General features: G+C 54.1%; 1 protein-coding gene across 1 annotated transcript; it reads left to right on the top strand.

The window, feature by feature from the left end:
• Positions 1-565: 565 nt before the first annotated feature.
• FAM163B (family with sequence similarity 163 member B) lies at positions 566-24,101 on the top strand. The gene is made up of 3 exons (XM_012578279.5): positions 566-948; positions 21,421-21,536; positions 21,621-24,101. The coding sequence occupies exons 2-3, from the start codon at positions 21,444-21,446 to the stop codon at positions 22,218-22,220; spliced, it is 693 nt and encodes a 230-aa protein (XP_012433733.3). The 5' UTR covers positions 566-948; positions 21,421-21,443; the 3' UTR covers positions 22,221-24,101.

The raw sequence follows: 24,101 nt of genomic DNA, 5'->3' as shown, positions 1-24,101 counted from the left end.
ACCCTCCTGGACACCCAGCGCATCCCCGCATGCCGGGACCGGGACCCACCCCGGACCGGGAGCGGGGAGCAGCCCCGCACCCCGAACCGGGAGTGGGGAGCGACCCCGTACCCCGAACCGGGAGTGGGGACGGGCCCCGCATCCCGAACCGGGAGTGGGGACGGGCCCCGCATCCCGAACCGGGACCCGCACCCCGAACCGGGAATGAGGACGGGCCCCGCACACTGAACCGGGAATGGGGACAGACCCCGCACCCCAAACCGGGAATGGGGAGCGGCCCCGCACCCCGAACCGGGAGTGAGGACGGGTCCCGCACCCCGAACCGGGAATGGGGATGGGTCCCGCACCCCGAACCGGGACGGGGGACGGACCCCGCACCCCAAACCGGGAGCGAGGAGCGGCCCCGCACCCCGAACCGGGAGGGGGGAACAGGCCCCGCACCCCGAACCGGGAATGGGGACGGGCCCCGCATACTGAACCGGGAATGGGGACGGGCCCCGCACCCCGAACCGGGAATGGGGACGGGCCCCGCACCCCGCGCTGCGGGCGGGGGGCGGCGAGCGCGGCGCTGCCCGTGCGGGGCCGTGCGGGGCCGTGCGGGGCTCGGCGGGCTCCGCTCGGTTCGGCCCCGCTCCCGGCCCGTCATTGGCGGCCCCGCGGCGCCGGAGCGGGGCGGGGAGGCGGGAGCGGCCCCCGCAGAGCCGCCGGCCCGGCCATGTGCCGACAGCGGTGGCTGCTGCCGGCTGCCTGCTCCGCGCCCGCCGCTGCCGCCCGCCTCCTCTGCCTCCTTTCTGACGCTTATTTTTAATATTTTTTTTTAATCGTTATTCTATTTTTAAGATTATTTTCTTTTAAAGCGTTTATTTTGGTATTGATGCTCTCCGAGAGGGAGACTTCGGGAGACGCGGTCCTCACCTGAGCGAGCCGGCCCCATTCCCCCGTGTGAAGGTAAGCGGAGCGGGAGAAGGCACCGACATAACCCCCGCCTCTGCCGGGCCCCTTCTCCCCGTCTCTCCCATCGCTGGGGTCGCTCGCGGTGTTTTTTCCCTGTTTGCTTCGCTCCCGCCCCCGCCGCCCGCTTCCCGGTGCATCCGAAAGTGGCCGGGATGATCGGGGCTCCGGGGAACCGGCAGCCAGCCCCGCATGCCGGGGATGCCCGCAAGGATAGGGCAGGCACAGGATAGCCCCGGCTGGCGGCTGCGGGCTGGGAAGGGATCCGGAGGGGGAGAGGTGAGGGGGGACACGGAGAACTGCACGGCAGCCGCTCCCCCCGAGCCCTACCGGGGGCACCGGGCGAGTCCCGCCGCCCCAGCCCTGCATGGCAAACCCTGGGGTGCTCCAGGCTCGGTTTGTCCTCATCCTACAGCATCTTCAGCTCCAAAGCCTACCAGGGATGTCATGAAAGCTCCTTTCAGGGATGGAGTGGGAAAGCTGCCCCCATCCCATGCCTTTCCTGGGTGTGCAGGTCGTGTCCTTCTCTGCCCCAGGGACGCCTCGGTCCCCTTCACACACTCAGTGTGGGGCTGGAACCGGCCTCCTTTCATTGTCTGGACATCTCACCTGGAGCCATGTGATTCACTTTGCTCCCATCTCACCTGCTGGCCCCAAAGGAGCTCAGAATGCCCCTCTCCATCCCAGCGAGTTTGTAGGACACCCCAGCGCTGGCTTTGGTAGGGAGATATCCCGTTAGCTCAGCAGTGCTGCCGGAGAGGGATCCAGGGCGGAATGCGAGCAAGGTGACGGCACAGTCACCTGTGGGTTGTTTTTGTCACTCTGCATCCAGCAGCCATGGAGCTCTGTGCTCTCAGAGCCACATGGATGCTGTTCAGCACATTAAAGGTAGCCTGAGGGCTCCGGGGGGGCTGTGGGAGGGAGAGAGAAATCCCCCAAGGGAAGATGGCTTTTCATTTCCCCATATCGACCGCTTTCAGACAGGATTATTTATATTTGACATAACAGATCACCAAACTTGGGAGGGAGTGGGGGTGTGCTCACACTCATTAAGGTAGACAGTTCTCTGGCAGAATAAATTCAAGGTAAGAGAAGACGGCACTTTGAGGTTCAACAGATTGTCTTCCAGCCTGAAAGGAGCAGCAAAATCAGCATAAAACCTAGAAGGGAAAACTCTGCACTTCAGTCTGTTATGATGTATGGCTGTCATTTTTGGGAACCTGGCGGGTTATCCCGATTTTTAGAGTGCAGATGGTGCTCCTGGGTGACTTCATTTGAGCAAAAGTACCCAGTAGGATGGGGTTTTTAGTCATCACATCTTGTTTTCGCTGAGGAAGCATCTAAATTATAGTGCTGTGAGGGAAAGGAGTTGACATGAATTGTGCATGAAGTGAGTGCCTGAACTATCCCACACCTGAGCTGAGGCTCCTGCCCCGCTGCAATGGCTTGTGAATAACTGGAGGTTGTTTGCAATCTCTGTGGTTGGTTTCTTCTTGCCTGAAATGTGCAGAAAGGTGCATTAGGGGCTGTCAGTTGGTGAAAAGAGATTTTAAACACCTTAAAGATTCTGCAACTGTAATTAGAAGTGTAACCTCCTTCCTCTGCATGTCAGGATTTCTGTGCAGAGTGATGACAGGACTTCTTAAGGAATGGTGTTGGTGCTCAGGAGAGATAAAGAACTTCAACCAAATCCCCTGCAAAGCTACTGATGTTGATTTATCACCCCGCAGTACACTGGTTCTCCTTCAGGAAGGATGTGGGGGTTTGAGGGGAAGGAAGGAAACAGCATTTGTTCCTTTCTGGTTTATTGCCAGTGGGCACAGATGACAAACACAGGCAGCTCTGAAATACCCGTGCCTACCTGGCCACAACGAGTGGCAGAACATCACCAGTGCTGCGGCTCCTGGTGGTGGCCTCGCTGTTTTCCAGCAAAGCCTGGCAGAGGGTCTGGCTGTCACATCTCCTGACCCTTTTCCACTGAATCTCTGGCAGTCCCTAAATCCTCGTGGAGGTGACAAAAGGGTCAAGCTTTGACTTTTCTGTCTGAGGGGAACATGTCCAGCAGTGGGTAAGGGACAGACTCGCTGCCTGTGGTTTATTGACCCAAGCCTTTCTGAATGTTTCCCACTCTGACCATTCCTCAGCACCTCTTTGGGGGTCTTTAAAAGTTTTGCTGGGTGCCAGATTCAAAGAGATAAAGGTGCTCAGTTCCCTCAGGCATTAATGTGCAGCCCAGAGAGCTCGGCTGCATCCCCACAGCCTGGCAGAGTCTGTGCCCCGACCTTTGGGATGTTCTGATGTGTCCTCAGTGCCCAGCACGTGGGGCAAGGAGGGGTTTTGCAGCTGGCCAAGCTCTGAGGGATTTGCCTGAGTCAGGGTTTTCCCTCTGGCTGTGCAGTGCTGGTGGAAGAAGCAGGGGTGGCTGGGTCCCTTGTCACTCGGCCTGTTCCTGTACCTGTCTGTGGTGTTGTCATGGATATGGAGAAGGACATGGCCAGGAAAGAGGTGCTGCAGGCTGGCAGGGCTCCTGCAGCCAGGGCTGGTGATGCAGCTTGTGCCCCTGAAGAGGGGCAGGGAAGGATGGAGCAGAGGTGGCAGCTGTTGGGGTTGAACTTGCAGCTCGTTCCCCATTTAAATTGCGTTTTCTCCCAGGTCATTGGGTGTTATCTCCTTCTCTCCTTGTAATCTCTTGTGGTAGGATTGGTTCCCCCTTTGCCTGAGCAAACAGCCTTTATCCCAGCAGTGCAGATGGGCAGAGGGGTGACAGATATGTGGGTGGTGAACTCTGACCCTCTCCAAAGCTATCAGCCACATCCAGCTCACAGCCAGCAGCAGCCCAGACAGGGCTGGGACCTCAGGAACCTGCTAGAGCAGCCCTGAGCAGAGGGCAGCTGGAAAGGTTGGGGAACAAAATTAAAGGTCAGAATAATGCTTTGAAATGTCCCTGGACCTCTTTGTCCCTGCAAAGGTTAATAGCAGGTCAGGGCAGCAGCAGGAGGACCAGGAGATGTGATGTGATGTGAAGTGATGTGATTCTCAAGGTGTCAGAGGCATCACTGAGGGGGGACAGGACTTGATTTAGGGCAGAACCACCACGATGATGATTTTACCCCATCCTATGTGTCCAAGGATACAGATTTCTCTCTGGAGCTGAGCATCAGCAGGGACAAGGTTGGGTCCAGCACTTCCCTCAGCGTGAGCTCCCCTTGGCAGGACAGGAGTGGAGACAGGACATGAGCCAGGGGCTGGCGAGTTCTGTCAGCCTCTCACTTCAGACAGAGTTTTCCCTGCTCGTTGAACCATCCCCTGTGATGGCTCAGAGCTGACATTTAACTCCACTCCCTGCAGTGGGGCTGGGCATCACCAGGGCAGCTCAGGCCCTGCTCACCATCCCCAGGGCTTCTCCCCCACCTCCCTCCTGCAGGACAGCCACAGACGGGGATGTTGGGAGTGTGCTGAGCTTCTCTGGACAGCAGCAGCGATGTTTTCCTGAGCTGGAAGCTGGAAAACACATGCCAGTGTCCCCCTGCCCGTGAGCTGAAGGAGGGAGGGATGCAGCTCCTACACGGGGCTGAGTGGAAGGTACACACGGCTCTGCTGCCCTGGGAAATAACTCTCTGCTCCACAGCTTTTATCAAGGAGATGGAAACTTGTCATATTCTTTTTGCAACCCTATCTGACATTATCCAAGCAATTTGCCTTTGGTGTGTTTCCAGAAATAGTTAGGCCTACGGTAGGCAGGGGTGACATCTGGATGCATTACTGTTGAGTTCAGAAACATTCCGTAAACAAGACAGGATCTATTGTTTAAAGGTTATTTCAAAAGGCTCCCAGCGACTTAGCTGGCTGTGCAGTGGGGGAAAGCTTTAATGGCACTGTGGTAATTGCCTTTTCTGAAGGTCCTTTTAGAGGGAACTTACCAAAAACCCAAAAGTAAGGCTCAGCCTGTCCCAGCCAGGTGAGGGACCTGATCCAAGCTGAAAATGTGAGGGGGTTTGCTCTTTGCTTCACTGCTGGTGGGGTCAAACCTGGGGAATGGCTGAGGGAAGAGCAGGCTGGGGGGCACAAATGGGGGATGCAGGGGAGCTCAGCAGCACTTCAACGATACAAAAAAAGTCTCAGATCGACATAATAGGGCAGCAGGATTCACATCAGCAGGCAGGGTGAGAGAAAGAGCCCTCCCCGAGGCACTGAGGAGAAAATAAATGTCATTAGCCGTGGATAAAGCAGCTGCCTCTGAGCACCTGAGCCGGGGGTGGGAGGCTCTGCAGGGAGAGGGGCTGGGGGGCTGCCAGGGCTCGGTGGGGCCACAGCAGGAGCCCCGTGGAGCCCACGCCTCTATTCAGCACATCCCAGAGCACTGAATTAATCTCTATTTAAAAAAGTGAATTCCTTGCAGGAGCCAGGGGCAGCTCTCCTCCCCTCCCCTGGCCCAGGTGACAGGGAGGAAGGGACGAGCTGTGGCTCTGCTGTCACTCACACCCCTGCATGTGCTCCTGGCTGCTCTCCTCAACCCCAGGGCAGGCAGAATTCATGCTCACTGATGATTTCCTGCCCCTCAGAGAGGAAATCATGTCGTGGGCTCGTGTATCTTCCCATTTCACCAGTGTTTCTCTCTGAGGGGCATTGGGGTGAGTGAATCCCACCCTGGGTGAAGCAGAGGGCTCTGCCTGCAGCAGGACTGTGCTGTCCCATGTCCCCAGCCGTCCTCTGCCTCACCTGCTGCTGCTGTGAGGCTGTGTCAGTGCTGCAAGGTCTCAGTGCTGGGGGAGCCCTTTGGAGCTGCTCAGATCCCACACACCCAGCCCTCCCTTTCCCCTTCTGTTCACCCACTGCTGCTCCAGCCCTGCCCTCCTGCTCCACAGCCCTGAGAAAACAATTACAAAATCCTTAGGTGGTGAGATAACCACGGGAAACTGCCTGAAAAACAGGCTTTGGTAAGAAAAAGCCTTTTTCCCTTTGAATTGCTACTGAAGTCCAGCTTAGGCTCTGTCAAGGCTGAGCTGCTTGGCCTCTCCTGGGGAGGGGATAAAGGAGATGATCTTGCTCAGCGGGGGATGGAGCCCTGGGCACCACCAGCTTTAAGTCTGGCTCTGAGGCCATGGCTTTGCTCTAGGTACGAGTTCACCACCAGCTCTGAGCTGCAGAGCTCATAAGCTCATTACATTGGGGGAGTTGCCAGTGCTGAACAGGCCACACAGCTGGGATTTCCTCCTCTTCCTTCCCATCCCAGCAAACCAGCAGGAAAACTCCTGCCTGGATGTATTTTTCCAGTGCAGAGCTGGTGCCTTTGCCACGATGGACCAGAGTGGCCTCTTGTAGCACAGAGCTGGCACCAGGCAAAACCTGCTCCTCTCTTTACTCACAGAGTGTTTGGGGTTAAAGGGGGAAATCCATCCGTATAAATGCTGGAAAAGTGGCTGCCAGGGTGAGACAAACCCCCATATTTCTGGGTGATGGGGCTGCTTTGAAATCCTCTGAGTTTCGCCTCAGCCTCGTGATGGAGAAAGCCACACAAGAAGCCCATGGGACAGCCATAAGTTGGAATTATTACCCCAGTTGCTCCTTTGTGTAACGTAACAATAAAGCCACTAAATTTCCTCAGCCTCATCTCCCCAGCCTCTCCCCGGCTCGGTTCACTTCAAAATGCCTCGAGGTTCAAAGGTTTACAGCCTGGCACAGCTCACAGCAGAGAGAGGTGGACTCTGTTGTAAAAGATGACACAGAGGCTCTGCTGGGGCTGGAATTCGCTGTGATGCTGCAGGAACGAGGAGGATTTCACAGGGAAGCGTCAGACGAGTCCTCAGAGTGGCTGCGAAAATCACAGCTCTGCTGAAGCATCACTCCCAGGAACGGCTTCCCGCGAGCAAAACAACTTACCTACACAGAGCTTTGCTCGATTCTCTCCCAAACATTCCCCCTTGGCTTCTCTCTGGGCTGTTGGGGTGGGAAATGCTGTGTATTTCCGAGGTGGCCGGCAGGGACAGCGCGATCCTTGGAAAGCCGCGTCTGCCTCCCGCTTTAGGCAGAGGATGCTGCCCGGGCTGTGCCACGCAAAACCCGCATTCCAAAGTCTGCATTCCCTGCCTGAATTTGGGGCTTGGATCCATCACGGATCTTGCTGCCTGAGCTTTGGCAAAGCATTAACTCCGTCCTTTACCTGCTGCCTGCCTTCTGGGCGAGGTGCCAGCGTGTGCAGGGATGCTCTCCCTGCATCATCCCTGCGGGCAGCGATGCTCCTCCTGCCTCCATCCGCCAGAGCAGCGACTGAACGCGGGAAGGACAGGGGAAAGCCGAGTTTTCCTCTAAACAAGAGGCTTTTTGGGGCAATCCAAGCCGTTTCCTGGGAGGAATTACAGCTGCGGGAGGGTGGCTGAGGAGATGCGCGGCCACTCTCCCCTTCTTCCCCGCGAGTACCAGCAGGGGTGGGCAGGGATGCGGGCTCTCCTGTGGAAGGGGAAGGAGGTGTCTCGGTCTGGTTGGTGTTGCCTGCTGGGAAGCTGAGCCCTGGGAAGATTAGCGGTGGGATCTGGGGGAAAATAGCTCTGCTGAGAGAGTGGGAGTGGAGTTGGGAGGGGAAGGATAATGAGCGCTGATTTGCGTTTGTTGTTAGGAAAATTTAGTGGGTTTATTGTTATGTTACACAAAGGAGCAACTGGGGTAATAATTCCAACTTATGGCTGTCCCATGGGCTTCTCGTGTGGCTTTCTCCTTGTGCAAACAGTGACAGGCACCAAGCTGCCACTGCCTGTGGCTGCAGCTCTGCCAGGAGAGCTGAGCCAGCCCCACTTCCACAGCCAAATGCTTGAGAGGGGTTTCTCAAAGCCCTCCAGGTGATGTCCCCCATCCAGCTGTCACCAAAGCCAATTTCTGCGTGACAGTGCCACAGTTAAGGTCCACCCAGAGCAGGGAATGTGCTCCTGGCTGGAGATTGGACTTGGTGACCTTTAAAGGTCCCTTCCCACCCAAACCAGTCTGTGATTCCAAGGGCAGCTCGGGTATCCAGCACTGGCATCACTGAGCTTCCAGGTCTCTCCTCTTTGCAGGGGAGACCTGGTGGGCACCAGGGTGCCCAGGGAAGCTGTGGCTGCCCCTGGATCCCTGGAAGGGCCCAAGGCCAGGTTGGACAGAGCTTGGAACCACCTGGGATGGTGGAAGGTTCTCCTGCCCATGGCAGGGGGTGGAATGAGAGGGGCTTTAAGGTCCCTCCCAACCCAGACCAGTCAGGGATTCTGTGATCCTCTGTGACCAGCACAGGAGATTTTACTGCCTGTGGCATCCCATGGGCAGGCTCGGCCCCCTAAGATAAAGACAAGCACAATGAATATTAGACAGCTCCAGATGATTTTTAATTTTTTTTTTCTGATTTGCAACACTTCAGCTTTGCTGTTTTCTCGAGAGTTATTCCTGATTCTCACAGAAGCTCGTGGGAGCAGATTCAGCCCACAGAAAGTGGAGTTTTCTTAGTTGCACCTATTTTCCCTTCTGTTTCTGGCACCACATTTTTGTTTATGTCGTATTTTCAAATAAAACAATGCAGGTTACAGAAAACACAAAACAGTGACACCGGTTTCTGAGAAAACAAGCACTGATCTTGATTTCTGGGTACCATTAAAAATACTATATACTGTTGGATGTTCAGATTGGCAGGCAAAGGGTTATTCTGTAAAAACTGTCTGACTTGATGGGTAGTAAATATAAAGTGTGAAGATTGCTGGGCTGTGGCAGAACTGTTGACTGCAGAGGCTTAGAGTTGCTCAGCTCCAGGGATGCATAAAACTGGCACATGCAGCTGCTGAAGTTTTGCTCACAAAGTGAAGGGTCCTAAAAATGAATACAGGTTTTCCAGGGCCTGAAATGAAAAAGGTTTTGCTTTATTGTAACCCAAATATCACAGGCTTGTGCAATTCCATGATAATCCCAATTGAACAGACCAGAAGCAGTGCTGAAGCATCCTGGGCTCCCAGAAGAAATTCCTGGGCTCCCACATGCTCCATTCTCTGCTCTGGCAAGCCCAGGGGCAGTGGCAGCCAGCTTGGAAGGTGGTTTGGCCCGTGGTTTGGTCCAGCAGTGAAGGCATTCCTGATTTCCAGAGGAGATTTCTGGCCTGTTGGACTTTCCAAAGGGGCATCTCCTGCAGGAACAGCTCTGTTGCACATTTTCAGGGGCTCTTCGGTGCCAAGGCACTGGGAAGATGCTCACATTTGTACAGCTCTGGGCTCTGTAAGACTCAGACTTCAGCTCTCTGGTTCACACTGAGGCAGGATGGTAATGCAGGGCTCCGTGGGGGAGGTGGTGCCTGGAGAGCCCAGAAAATCATGGAAGGTTTTGCTGATTTGGTTCTGGGTTCCCAGCCCATCCCAGTTCAGCTCAGAAAATCAGCAGATTTGCTAATTTGGTTCTGGGCTCCCAGTCCAGCACATTGACTTACAGTAAAAATGTGGTGAGCCCCAGATCTGGGAAGAAATGATGATGTCTGCTCCAGATCAGAAGGCTGAAGGATAGTTTTATTAAAACTTTATACTATATTACATTAATACACTCTTTAAAGAGAGATTATTTTATTGTACATACTTGCTTCTTACTTACCTAATTAACAAACTCGTGACTCTGCTGAGAGTCCAACACAGATGGATGTGATTGGTCACTGGCCCCAAAAATCCTTCCAGAATCCAACCCAGCCATCACTGCAGGTGAACAATCCCCACACCACATTCCACATGGGGAAACAAAGGAGCAGAGAGAAAGATTGTTCTCTCTTCTCTCTGTGCAATCCTGAGAGACAAAATTGTGTCTGTCTGTCCAGAGGATGTGACTGTCACATGAACTGTGTTATTCAGCAGAGAACACTCCTACTTCCCAAGGAATTCCAACAACTGCCTGCAGGCAAAGCGAGCTCAGGCTGCAAGGGAGGAAAGCTGGAACCCAGCTGGGATTTGGGGGTGCTGTGTGAGCCTCCCCCTGTTCCCAGGATGGGTGGAAGCATTTCTGTGGGCTCATCCCTGGGGGTTCAGGGCCCTGAGCCCTGCCAGGGCTGCTGTGGGTGCCTTCAGACAGGCTCGGGGTGGGACTTGGAGCCCTGCTCTGAGAATTGGGTTTCTCAGAGAACACCCCTGGCATTTTCTGGTGCTTTGAGGTGCTGCCAGTCAGTCCAGCGAGGAAAGGAGGAGCTGTAGGATGCACCAGCACCAAGCAGAAGCTTCTGATCACACCCTGACGTTTCCCCCTCTCTCAGCCCCTAAATTATCAGGCTAGCCCAGAGATCTGAGTCTTTGAGGGAAGAAACATCAAGAGATGGGCAAAGATTTCCAAAAGAGGCTCTTACCTCGATGTGGTTGTCCAGCTCTTTTTATTCTGTGATGTCCAGGGGAAAGAGTGGGGCAAAGAGAAGGAACAGGAAGGGTCAGGGGTTTATCCAGGCTCTGGACAGGGAGGGCTCCTTGTCTCTCCACCAACCCTCTTGGGGCTGGAAGGAGGAGACCAGGGTTATCTGATCAGGGTCACAGGGGTCTCAGGGAATGGGGAAAGGCATGTCCTGAGCACACTGTAACAACACCTTCTCACCTCGCCTGCCTCAGTTTCCCACATTTCAGTGCCCATGGCAGCATTTCTCTGGCTGCTGGGCACGGTGAGGAGGTGGCAGATGAGGACCAGGAGCCACTGCCTGGCTCTCAAGGGCCTCTCCAGCATCAAGGAGTCATTTCAAAGGCAGGGCTGGTGTCGTCCCCGTGCTGACGAGAGGCAAGAAGATCCCTCACACGTGTTCTGCCTTGGGAAAGATGCTGTCCCTGGGAACAGTCAATATTTCAAACATCTGATCCCAGCCCACGTGGGCTTGAGCAGAGCAATTTGTGTGAAGGTTTTTCTCCGTTTCTTTATTTTTCTAATGAGAGTTTTCAGCTGAGCTGTGTGAGTTCCTTTATGTTTTCCACTCTTTTGCTTATGATTTTGTTGTTGTGGGATTGTCATTTTTTTGTTTGATTTTCTTTTTTTTTTTTTTTCTCTGAGTGAAATCTCTCCCTCTCTCATCTCCCCGGAAAAGCTGTACCAAAATTAAGGTGAGGAAAAAAGGGAAAATTTACTGGAATTGGTTCATGGTAAGTTGCCAAGAATCTGAAAATTACCCTCTCAGACGGTCTGCATTAATTCCCTAATGCAGCAATGGTAAATCCTTATTAAAGAGGATAACATAAGGAGATTTTACTGCCTGTAGAAAAACTGCAGGGTGCAAATAATGAGGAAGCCCATCTCCCTCTTGTCCATGATCCCTGGAATTGTCCGAGGGGAGGTTGGACAGGGTTTAGGGATAGGGAAAGGTGTTCTCCCCATGGGAGGGGGTGAAATGAGATGAAATTTAAGGTCCCCCCAACCCAAACCAGTTGGGAATTCTGTGATTCTGTGATCACTTTGCAAATGCACGTGCTGACACCAGCCCTAAGGGGGTGACATTACATTGAACAAAGGTCATGGAGGGGAGGGCAGTCAGTCCCCTGGCCCAGGTGCTGTGGGCAGTGCCCCTGCCCTGGCAGCAGCCCCAAACCTCTGCACTTCCTGCTTGCAGTCCCTGAGGTTCAGCCCCGGGAGCACCAGGCAGAAAGGAATTGAAATGCAGCAGTTTTTGTCCTCTGCCTGAAGGTTCCTCTCACTCACCGTGTGATGAGCGAGGGGCTCCTTCATCCCACCCCAAGTGCAGCTCATGCCCTGCCCCAGCACCAGGGCAGGCAACGTGTGCCAAACCCCAGTCCTTTACATTTATGTGTTATTTCCAAGATCCCTGAGCTCCCCCTTTCTTTTCCTCTTCTTTATTCATGCACCACGCTGCCTTGCTGGGCTGGAGTGGGAAAAAACACTCTGCCTGTGCCTCATTACAGGGCTTGAGCCAGAGCCTTCACCAGAGCGATGTAAAGCTGTAGCTATGGAAACTCCCAACCCTTTTTTCTTTTTTTCTGGTGATTTTTTTTCCTTTTTTTTCTTTTTTTTTTTTTTTGAGAGCAGCAACGTATGTCTCTTTGGAGATCCCAGGCAGGGCTGCCTGCGGCACCCAGGGAGTCCCCTGGTGTCACAGAGCAGCAGCAGGAGCTGGAAGCACAGAGCCAGGTCTGTGTTCCCAGGGCAGGGTAGGGGGACTGAGGAGGAAAAAGTGGGTTACATGGCAAGCCAGAGGCCAGGAGAGCTCAGGGATGCTGGGGGGAGCAGTGTGATGCTGATGGAGATGTCACCAGCTGCCACACAGCTGGCAGGGGTGGGCAGGGACACAGGGGTGCTGTAAGGGCTGTGCCTGAGCAGAGATGGGATGAGCACAGCCCTGGGGGATGCAGGTGGGAATTTGGGATCTCTGAGCCACCTCCAGCACCCAGGAGGACCCATCTGCTGTGGATGAGCCTGGGAATCTGTGAGTAGCCCTCTCCCAACAGGGCACAACAGAGAGTGAAGTGCAGCAGCAGCTTCTGGTGTTCAGCGTGAGGAGCTTTCAAAATCCATGGGAAGGGAGCAATTCTGGAAAGAGTCACTCTTTCAGAAGAACAAATTCCCTTTTTCCCACTTTTGGTGCATTGGTTCAGCAGCGTTTTCTGACAATTAAGGCTTTTTGATCCCTCAGGCTGTGCCTTTCTGGGGGACTGCAGCGAGCTCTGCTGTGAGAGGGTGCAGAGCGAGCCCTGCCTGTTGGGTGAATGCAGCGGGAGAATCCTCATCAGGAGTGAGGTTTATATTTGGCTCTCATGGAGCTTTTCAGGTTGGCCAAGGAACGTTTCCAGCCTCAAAAACTGCCCTGCTGGGAGAAGACCCTGGGTGTTCTCCACTCCCTGACCTTTTCCCCCTCAGCAGCGACTGCAGCACCTTATCTCAGTCTGCTAATTCCCAAACCTCTCTCGAATGTTTAATATCTCAAGCTGCTTAAGTCATACTCAAGAGGTGATTAAATGATGCAGGGTGGAAAGACAGCACATCTTTCTTTTCTATTTTTTCCTTTTTTTTTTTTTTTAAGGCGTTTAGACTGCTTATGTGTGTTTGGGATTATGGCCTGCTTTCCCAACTGATGGATGGAAGCAATTCCTGGTGCTTCAGCAGAGTGGGATTGTTTGGGCAGTGAAAGTTTGTGACATTCACATTTTCTGGACATAGAGACAAAATTCTGTCTCTCAGGAAAAGCACAGAGAGAAGAAGATAGAACAATCTTTATCTCTGCTGCTTTGATTTCCCCATGTGGAATGTGGTATGGAGATTGTTTACCTGAAGTAATTGCTTAATTAGATTCTAGTGAAAGTTCTTTAAGTTCAATAACCAATCATATCCAACTATATCTCAAACTCTCAACAGACAGTCATGAGTTTTGTTAGTAGTTAGTTAAATGAGTAAAAAGTAAATATATAAAATAGTGTAGCATCTCTTTAAATAGTATATTAATATAATATAATTTTAATAAAGCTATCCTTCAACCTTCTAATCTAAGACCAAACATCATCATTTCTTCCCACATCCAAAGTTTGCCACATTTTTTACTATAAAAGGTGGGACTGAGGAGGGTAAAACCCTGTGGAGTGGTTTGACAGCAGTTGTGAGATGAAGACAGAGCCTGGCTGGTTGTGAGCTCCCACTGTGGCAGCTCAGACCTGGGGGCGAGTCCATCACTGCTGCACCAGTTCCTTGGGCCTGGTTTTTGGATTTACTTGTCCTGGAGCGATGCCAACGTAGGATTGGTGTGCAGGGGTGCACTGGAAATCAGGCAACCCCCGATGGGAAGAAATTATGATGTCTGGCTCCAGACCAGAAGGCTGAAAGATAGTTTTATTAAAACTTTATACTATATTACATTAATATATTACTTTAAGAAAGATTATTTTATTTTACATACTTACTTCTTACCTATCTAACTTGTGACATTCTGCTGAGAGCCCGAGCCAGAGCTGAATGTGATTGGTCACTGACCCCAAAAATCCTTCACCAGAATCCATCCCAGCCATCACTGCAGGTGAACAATCCCCAAAAATCCTTCACCAGAATCCATCCCAGCCATCACTGCAGGTGAACAATCCCCAAAAATCCTTCACCAGAATCCAACCCAGCCATCACTGCAGGTGAACAATCCCCACACCACATTCCACATGGGCGAAACAAAGGAGCAGAGATAAAGATTGTTCTCTCTTCTTCTCTCTGTGCAATCCTGAGAGACAGAATGATGTCTGTCTGTCCAGAGAATGGGAATGTCACAGTGGTGGGCAGCTCATGGCATCCCTCTGGGTATCTCCAGCAGCCCTGCCATTATCACCAGCACCTCTCTCAATGCCACCAACGCCCCTGCAATGCTCTCAGGTTGTAGCTGTTCATTTTCACAGAGGGACAGAGCAAGGTGGGCACTTCATCACTGCAGAACTGCCCACAGTCACCTTCCCCAGTCACTTTGGAACGAGGACAGCAGCACCTTCGGGGTGGCCCCTGAAGGGGACATTCCCAAGGGCAGCATCCAGGTGATTCAGCAATTCCCCCAGCAGCACAGCCTCTCTCCGTGGAGCATCTGCAGGCACTGAAATTCCTGCCTGGCATTGTGCTTAGCAAGCCTGCACGCCACTTTGACGAGCTGTGCAAATATTGTTTCTGTGAGGCTGATTTGCTTGTGCTCAGTGCCACCAGCGCCTCATTAGTGCCGAGCACACATTCCCTCTGCCGGGATGGGCAACCCCTGCATCCAAGGAAACCTTCTGAAGTGTGCTGCAAACTCAGGCTGAGAGCTCATCTCTGCTGTGAAAACTGCTGCGAGGGGATCCCTGACTCTGCAGTGAACTTCTGCTTTTTTTTAACTTCAGGAAACGCCACAGTTTGAAGTGGCTCCTGCTGTAGGATGGATCTCTGGAACAGCCTGAGCCTCCTCTGCTGGGTTTTGGTGTCAATGAGCTGCTGCCACACAGGAATGCAGCCTGGCTGCTCTGGCAGGTTGTGGGGGTCACACCTGATGACCTTTAAAGGTCCCTTTGACCCAAAATTTGGTTCTGTGGCAGGGACACCTGCAGAGGTGCATATACAGAGTGTCCTTGGTATCTGGAAAAAGCTTATACAACAAGGAGTTGTTGGACTGACACGTGATATTTAACAAAACACTTTTCATTATAAAATCTGGGGGGTTAATTATCTGAAATACCATTTTTATATGTGCTTGTATTGGATTATAATAGGAGCAGAAAGAAGGAGCAGCTCAGTGTGGCCCATTCCCCGCCTCAGCACTGCTCTGGGAGCACTGGGGGAGATTTTCTGGCTGCAAAGGGCTGAGCTGAGAATGGGCAGAGAGGAGAGGAACAGTCCCTGGTCCCTCCAGCCCTCTGGAGGAATTTATTGTGTGTTCTGATTGATGGGGGATACATCCCTAAATCACCCAGTGCTCATCTGTGTGATCCTGATGTACCTCCAGCCTTGGTTCTCACTGGCAGGGCACTGAAACCTTTCCTGGCCAGGTGCTGTCCTGCCCTCAGCCATCCCCGGGTGTCCCCTGAGCCCTGCCCGAGCCTGGGGGGTGGCTGGGATCCTGTTCTGCAGAGCTGAAGGTCCTGGCTGATAAATAATTGATCAGGCACTGGGGAGAATTTCCCTTTGCAGCGTGTGGTTTCTGCTCTGGACATGAGTGGGAGTTGAAGCACCAGGGGCTGTCCCAGCTGCAGGAGGCTGCCCTCAGTGATAGTAAAAGGGTTTTAAAATCATGGGCATTAAGGGTTAAAAGGAAAAATAAGCTTAGTAGGCCCTGGAAAAATAAACACCCTAAGCACACGGAGAACTTGTACTTGCTAGAACTGCACCTGTACATGATGATATAATTGTTAGATGTGATGATTGTTTAGTAATTAAATATAATTACTGTTTAATCATAAGAATAATCATGAGAAATTGTGGTCAGGGACCTAAGAAAAATCACGAGAGACTCATGGCAATGTATACAACAGAACAATATAAGTTTAATAATTAATATGTAAGTTGTATAACGATAGAATATAAAATACACTCAGCTGGAAAGCCATGTGGGAGTCAGATTTAGGGTCTGGACCCCTGATTCCCAGAGCTCTCAATAAAAGCACCTGCATGGAATCATATCCCGTGATTCTGGGTGTTCCTGAATGCTGACATCAGGAGGGGACAGGGAGCAGACAGGGCTGCTGCAGGCCCTCTGGTTAAAGTGTTTTTCATCTGCAGAGCCACGTTCCTGTTCCTGCCTGTGTTTCTGGCAGCTGCCCTGCCCGCTGGCTCGGCCATGCGAAGGCTCCTGCTGGCACCTTGCCTGGCTGTTCCCAGGGCCCAGCTCTCGCTCATTGACTGGGTAGGATTACAGCAACTGGGGGAAAAGCACGAGGAAGGCTGGGTTTGCCACCAAACTGGTGCTGGCTCCTGGTTTATTTGCTGCTTTCCCACCTGCCAGGCCGGTTCCTCTATGCTGATGCTCTCTGGGGTTTGCCTTTGGGCAGAGCTGTGGCACTTGCAGAGCTCCGGGGTGGCAACAGAGGAGTGCAAGCCAGGCTTATCCTGAGCTTTACAGCATCATGGGCTCACATCCAGTCTGCTCTGCCCTGGACAGCTCATTACAGTGGGATTTCTTGTTCTGTGTTCTGATTCAAGGTCCTGAATGCTGTCTGCACCCGACTCTGGGACAGAAAGCAGCAAGGCCCAGTGGCTTAGGGCATCTGGGACAGCCAGCATCCCTCATGTGCTCTCCTGCTTCCCTGGCACCGTGCTGAGCTCTTTTTCTTCCTTCTGAGGCAGGGCCTGACCAGCAGTGTCAGTGTCAGGATCCGTGGCACGTGGAAGAGCTGGGCAGCATCACCCACCCAGGGTGAGACCTGCAGCGCTGCTCTCCCTGCACCACGCAGGGTCAGACTCACCTGCACAATGCCCAGTTTCCACAAACACAGAACTTCCACCTCCCCAACCCCATCATCCCCCCATTGAGGTCCTTCCCTTGGATCTTTGCCCTGGAGTGACCCAATGAGCTGATCTCCCCCTCAGCAGCCTGGATGAAGGTCAGCCTGGGGGCTGGGCTGGGGTCAGTCCCCCTCAGAGGCCATTCCTGGGGGCTGTGCTGGGGTCAGTCCCCCTCAGAGGCCATTCCCGGGTCTGTGCTGGGGTCAGTCCCCCTCAGAGGCCATTCCTGGGGGCTGTGCTGGGGTCAGTCCCCCTCAGAGGCCCTTCCCAGGTGCTGGAGGACACCCAGCACTCGGTGCAGAAACAACTTGTCCAAGCACAGAACGGAGCCAGGGATGTGCTCGTGCAGAGCAGAGCCAGGACAGGATGGATGGTGTCACTCCAGGACAAAGCACTGACCTCCCCTGCTCCCTGCTGAGGGTGGGATGGGTGTTTTCCTTTTTTTTCTCCTTTCCCTTCTCCATCTTGGCTATTTGGAAGCACGGGGCAGAGCAGAGCCCTGCTCCTCCTGTGAGCCAGGAGCAGGGTGTGACACCAGGGTTTGAGCTGAGTGTCCCTGGAGCTGTTTCTGCCTGTGTTTGTCCCTCTGTGCTCACCAGGGAGGGTCTCAGCCCCTGCCTGCTCCAGCGCTGGGCACTGGGTGGGATCAATCCTGCCAGCACTCATTTCTGTGCTACCAGTTTTGGCATTTTGTACCCAGTCTGGCTGTTTTGTCTGAATCTCCAGCTCCTGGGGACAGGTGAATGAGGGCAATTCCCACATTTCGTGGTGAATAAAGGGCTGGGCTGCCTCTGGTTCCCAGGGCTGCTGGGGATGCAGTAGCAGCAGAGAGGAACAAGCTTTGGGATACAGCTTTTTGCATGTAAGACACGATCTCCTTGTGCAGGCACAGCTTCAGCAGCACCAGCATTCCCTTTTTTTAACGACTTGCCATGGCAGCACTTCCAACTGGTGCAAAACTCTTCAGAGTGACTTTGTTACCCTGCAGATGGGAGTTGAGGTGGGATGGGACAGTTGAAACCATCATTTATTTAATTGTCCAGAAGGTTATTCTTAATCCTGCAAACCTCACAAGTTGGCTTAACTGGGTGCTCAGAGGAACCTCGGAGCAGTTTCTTTTTCCATCCCCAGGTCTCCTTCCCTCCCCAGCTTCAGCAGCAGGACCAGGCCACTCCACAGGAGCCTCTGGACCTGGAGCTCAGCTTTTCAGAGCCGGGTATTTGCTGGAGCCTTGGTTTGGGCTGAGCTCAGCCCCCTCAGCTGCTCGGAAGCCTTCCTCCCACGCAGCCCTCCCGAGAGGCTGCACGGAGCCAAGCGCAGCTGTGAGCAGCCTCTCCCCTCACTGGGCACCCGTGGTGGTCCAGGGGCCGTGTTCAAGGTGCTGGGGAGGTGGAAAGAGGATGATTTCTCACCCCAACCCTTCTCCTGCCATTTGCTGTTGCTCATGAGAAGTTTCCCCCAGCCCCTGCGTTGGGCAGCTCCTCATGGCAGTGCCCAAGGGAAGACAGGAGCAGAGGTTGAGGCAGATCCAGCCCTTAGTGAGAGTTCAAGCCCAAAATCCACGTCCTCAGGCATGGCAGGGATGTGCAAAAGCAGGCAGGTGGCACAGGGTCGTGTCTAAAACCAAACAGCTCCTGAAGGACCTGCATCTGGGAACTGTGAAATGGTTTTGGTTTGTAGCAGCACAGCCTGTCCTTTTCACTCTGGGAAAGGAGGAGTCTTGCATCAAGCCCTGTGTGCCCCAGGGCCACCATCCTCTGTCACCCCATGGCACTGGGGACCACGTTCCTACAGCAAAGGGCTGCTGGGCTGGGGGAAAACAGCCTGTGTGGAGTTACACCCTCCTGCAGCCCCTTCCTGCTGTCTGCCAGGGATGGATGATGTGCTGGGGGCTAATTTGGATGGGTTCAGACATCCTTGGTAGCTGCAGGGCTCCTGGGACTGTCTCCCTGCCTGCTTTCCTCAGAGCAGGGCTCCTGCATAGCTTCTCCGAGACCACAGCAGAGCTGCAAAGCACTTCCTTTTACCAGGATATTTATTGCTAAATATATGAATCTGGGAGCCTGTGGAGCGTGAAATTAGGAACAAATGTAAAAAGGAGGTCTAGACAGGAATTGTTCAGCTTATGGGCCTCCACATGCTCTGCTTCCCTCCCCCTTTGCACGCCGGAGGGTTTAAAGCTTCCAGGTATGCAGCTTTAATCAGAGAAGTATGTCTGGGGAGGGGAGAAGGGAGAAATGCAAATGGTCCAGCTCCGGAGGGAGCAGTGGCTGTGATGCCACGTCTGGCTGGGCAAGGCTGGACAGGAACCGTGGAAATTGGCTGGGTGCAGCCCTGGCTTGTGCCCCGGGGCTTTCATGAGGGGGTGGAAAAGACGGAGAGCCCTCCCTGGCACAGCTCTGCCTGCCACCCCCCAGCTCGGGCTGGCAGGGAGAAGCTGATGCTGCCTGATGGGTGCAGCTCCATCCCTGAGAGCCGCAGGGGTGAGTGGCCACACCAGGGCCAAACTCCTGTGCCACCCCCGAGAGCTGCAGGGTTGAGTGGCCACCCCAGGGCCAAACTCCTGCCCCAGCCCCCGAGAGCCGCAGGGTTGAGTGGCCACACCAGAGCCAAGCTCCTGCTCCATCCCCGAGAGCCACAGGGTTGAGTGGCCACACCAAGGCCAAGCTCCTGTGCCACCCCTGAGAGCTGCAGGGTTGAGTGGCCACCCCAGGGCCAAGCTCCTGTGCCACCCCCAAGAGCTGCAGGGTTGAGTGGCCACCCCAGGGCCAAGCTCCTGTGCCACCCCCGAGAGCTGCAGGGTTGAGTGGCCACCCCAGAGCCAAGCTCCTGCCCCAGCCCCTGAGAGCTGCAGGGGTGAGTGGCCACCCCAGGGCCAAGCTCCTGCCCCAGCCCTTCACCCCCTGCCCTTGGCTCCGGGGCACAGTGGGGATTGCAAGTGGGAGCAGCAGAGGACCCAGGGATGGGCATTTCCAGCTGGCACCTGGCCCAGCCAGGCACCTCCATCCTCTTTAAATGGCAGCCAAAATCTGTAAATCACGAATGCGTCGTTTGCAAACCCTTCCCGTGGCTGTGCTGCTGCCCCTGAGCCTCCTCAAAGCGTTTTCCCTGAAGAATGAGGGCAGGATTTGGCCCTGCTCCGGCCCCGTGGCCGTGGGGTGTGAGAAGTGTGTGAGAAGCCGTGGAGCCATCAGGATAAATTCCCCTCCCTCCTCCCGAGCTGCTCAGCAGCAACATAAAATGTGATGCTGCTTTATCCATTCAGCACTCACCCAACTTTAGCAGGACATTAAGTGCCTGAAAATACAGCACAGGTTTGTTTTCTTTGGAAGCAGGTTAAATCCCTGACAGATCCAGTTGCTTTTCCTCGGGTGCTGAAGTGATTTGGGGCTGGGGTGGCTGGTTTTTGGTTTAACCTGATAGCACGAGCTGGGAGCCAGCTTTGTTCAAGCACTTGGAGAGTAGGTGGTCAGGCTAGGATTGCTCCCTTAATTTATGTCCCTCCTGCTGCTCCCAGCCTGAGTTAAAATATTGCTGGGGCTCTATTTGTGCCAGTTTTAATGCCACTGTCTTGTAGCTGCTGGCAGGTGTGAGCAGGCTGGCACCCTGTCTCCCCACATCCTTCCTGGGGCAAAAATCTGTGTCTGGTCCTGGGGGGGAGAGGAATTCGAGGCCTCCTGTGGGCATTCAAGGGAGGGATGCTGAGAGCAAACCCTGTGCTGGACTTGCAGGGCTCGTGCTGTGCATGATACACAACATCTGCCCTCTGGGAGAGCCCAGCAGGGACAGGGACAGGGACAGGGACAGGGACAGGGACAGGGACAGGGACAGGGACAGGGACAGGGACAGGGACAGGGACTTCTGCTGCTCATTGTACCAGCTCCCAAGGGGTATTCCAGGGAGAGAAGGGTGCTGGTGGTACCCCAAAACACAAACTGAGCCACAGCATCTCTGTGATGTCCACTGACAGCTCACCTGAGGCTGTCAAACATCATCCTAAGGTGCCCCCAGAGCCCCCCCAAACTGTGGCTTGGCTGTGGTGAAGTGGAGGATCCTGGTGCCTCAGACATGTCCTGCTGTCAGGGAGGGCAGCACTCTGCTCCTTGCAGTCGTTACAGGCTCACTTAGCAGCTGAGGTTATTCAAAATTAAAATACGACATTGTTTTCATGGGGAAAATGGATTATAGGCTCAGAGAAAAATGAGTGCAGATCAGAAATCCTTAATGCAAGGCTCCTTCTCCCATCTCTGAAGATTTCTGCCACCAGGTAGGAGCTGGGCGAGTGCCCTTGGTGCCTGGTGTTACTTCCCTTGGCTCTCCTTCCTGAGGGCAGAACACACAGGTTTGACCCCAGAGCTTCTTCTCACTCAATCTCTCACCCACTGCATGAAGTTTTTTAACCCTTTTAACCTGCAGGATGGCATTTTTGGGGACTCCTTTCCACAGGTGCCCAGTGGATTCTGATTCTGCCCTTCAGAGCCCTCCTGGTTTTTAGCCCACTTCAAAGGGGGGTAAGCAGAGAGTTTGGGGCTCTGCAGGCTATCCCCTCACCCTGTGCACTGAATTTTGCAGGCTGTTAATGGAGAAGAGGGCGGATGACAGCCGGGACCGTGGTCATCACAGGTGGAATATTAGCGACTGTCATTTTACTCTGTATCATCGCCGTCCTCTGCTACTGTAGGCTCCAGGTAAGGCTGGGAGATGCTGCAGTGGGGAGGGACATTTTGGGGGTGGGAGCTTTGGGGGTGCCAGCTGAGCCCCTCCCGTTTCAGTACTACTGCTGCAAGAAGGATGAATCCGAGGAGGATGAGGAGGAGCCCGACTTCGCCGTGCACTCGCACATCCCTCCGCTGCACTGCAACCGCAACGTAGTGCTGACCAACGGCCCCTCCCTGTACTCCTCATCCCCCTTCGCCAAAAAACCAGCCCAGAGCCGGTCCAGCTGCCACAGCTGTGCTCCCTACGAGCCCCCAACCTCCTTCCTCCAAGAGCCCCCCACATCCTTCCTCCAAGATACCCCAACCTCCTTCCTCCAAGAGCCCCCAACCTCCTTCCTCCAAGATCCCCCAACCTCCTTCCTCCAAGATCCCCCAACCTCCTTCCTCCAAGATACCCCAACCTCCTTCCTCCAAGATACCCCAACATCCTTCCTCCAGGAGCCCCCCACCTCCTTCCTGCAGGAGCCCCCCACCTTCTTCCTGCAGGAGCCCCCCGAGGATCTGCACAACGGGGGGGACAGGGTGAGCTACAAGACGGTGAGCCAGGAGGATCTGGCCCTGCCGGTGTCCAACCTGCAGGCGCTCAACCCCAACCGCCTCTCGGCCATGCGGGAGGCGTTCTCCCGCAGCCGCAGCATCAGCACCGATGTCTGAGCTGCCTCCCGCCCTGCTGGCCCCCAGCCACCTCCACGGGGTTGGGGGCGGGTTGGGGTTGGTGGCGGGGGTTTGAAAAGGGAAAAAACGACAAAAAAAATATATGAAGTGAATGTATTTTGATGAGCTGGTGGGGTAAAGGGGGAGCAGAGCAACCCCAAGTGAGGAGTGAGGGGGTACAGGTTTCCCAGCGCTGTGTTGCTTGCTTTTTTTCTTTTATAAAGAGGATTTTGATACTGAGCATCCTTTTCTACAGAGGAGCTGCTCCTCCTCACCATTGGGCCGGGGGGTGATGAGCGAATGATGGGGCTCATGGGTGGCTGAAAAGGGCTCGTGCTGCAGGTCAGCAGCAGCTGCTGGTGTGACCTGGGGGCCCCAGGATGCACTCACCCACCCCGAAATGTCCTCGAGCAAAGCAAAGCTGTCACTGCCCAACCTTCTGGCAGCCTGTGCCGTGCTGCTCCCTGCTGCAGGCGTGGGGGTGTCTGTGGGTGTGAGTGGGCACATTCCCATCCCATCCCACTCCTCCAGCCAGGTGTTGATGCCCAGCTGCCAGGCACAATCCCCTCAGGGTTAGGATGCTGGCTGGGCCTGTCCCTGGAGCCCCCCAGAGTGGCCTCATGGACCCCCTGAAGGAGCTGGGCTGGGGGTGTAAAACCTCTGCATTACTCAGCGATGGAAATAGCACACAGCACACCTTGGGATGGAGGAATATCCCTCTGGAGAATCAACATCCCTGCTCCAAGTAACGCCACCCACAACTCCTGCCTGAGGGCTCCGTGGCACAGGGGTCGCCATGTGTGTGCCCACCCCTTGCATGCACATTTTTACAACATTTATTTGTTCGGGAGAGGCTTTTTAAACAAAAATAAAAGAGAAAAGACACTTTCCCCCCCGCCAATCCAGGACAGCATCAAAAGACTTTTAGGCTTAGCCAAAACCTCTGAGTTGCATTTTCCTTTGAGCCATTTCCCATGGCCGGGCAGCCTGGCTGTGGCACCAGCTCTGTCCCACGCTGGATCCAGCAGGGACAGCCCTGAGGGAGCAGCAGGCACAGAGCTGGTCCCAGATGTGTTGCAGAGGAGCCCCTGGGGTTCCTCAGAGATTTAGGAGAGGAGCTGCAGCACTGAGGGGCCTCCAGCTCTGCTTTCTCCCGGCTGTCTCCATCCCTCCCCTCCGACCTCAGCACGCTCCATGTGGCAGAACACCCTGTTTCTCCTGGACTGGGCATTATTCAGGTTAAAAGCATCACCTGGGGATGGCTGGTGAGGATGGACTGGCTGCACAGAGACTCAGATGGCCTCAGGGCTGTGCTCCAGGGGGAATTTCCTTTTTAAAGATGTTCTGGGAGGAAGCAGCCGTGGCTGCAGCCCCCTGGGCTCACGGACACTGTTTGCAGCCCGGCTGGGTATTTTACTTCCAACCACGAGGGCTTTTAATTCCACAGGAAACCTTTTGAAGTACAAGTCAGACTTTGCAAATGAGTATCTTCGACTTTCTTTGGTGGGGTGGGGGGGTCAGGTTGGGGTGGGGAGGGCTGGGGTTGGTTTCGTACGTGTTTAATATTCCGGGCTCGGTCCCTGTGGCCCAGCACATCCCAGAGGGATGCAGCCACTCAGGCCATGCCCCATGTACAGTTCTCACTAGGGTTTGTTCCCATGCCTTCTCTTCCCGTTTTTCGTGATTTCTCCTACCAGTCTTCCTTTCCTCCTTTTTTTCCTTGTTTCTTTCCCTTGTAGCTTGGAAATTCAGCGAATGGTTGGCTTTCACTAACCCTCACCTGGTGATCTGTTGTACAGGACTTTGGGAATCTCAGATTTGGGGGAGGGGAAAAAGTCTAAAAAGAAAAAAAAAAAAAGAAATAAATTACTTTGACATGGG

This window comes from Taeniopygia guttata, chromosome 17 (assembly GCF_048771995.1).
Source record: "Taeniopygia guttata chromosome 17, bTaeGut7.mat, whole genome shotgun sequence".
In the NCBI taxonomy this organism is placed as follows: Eukaryota; Metazoa; Chordata; class Aves; order Passeriformes; family Estrildidae; genus Taeniopygia; species Taeniopygia guttata.
This window is presented reverse-complemented; position numbering and strand designations above follow the sequence as displayed.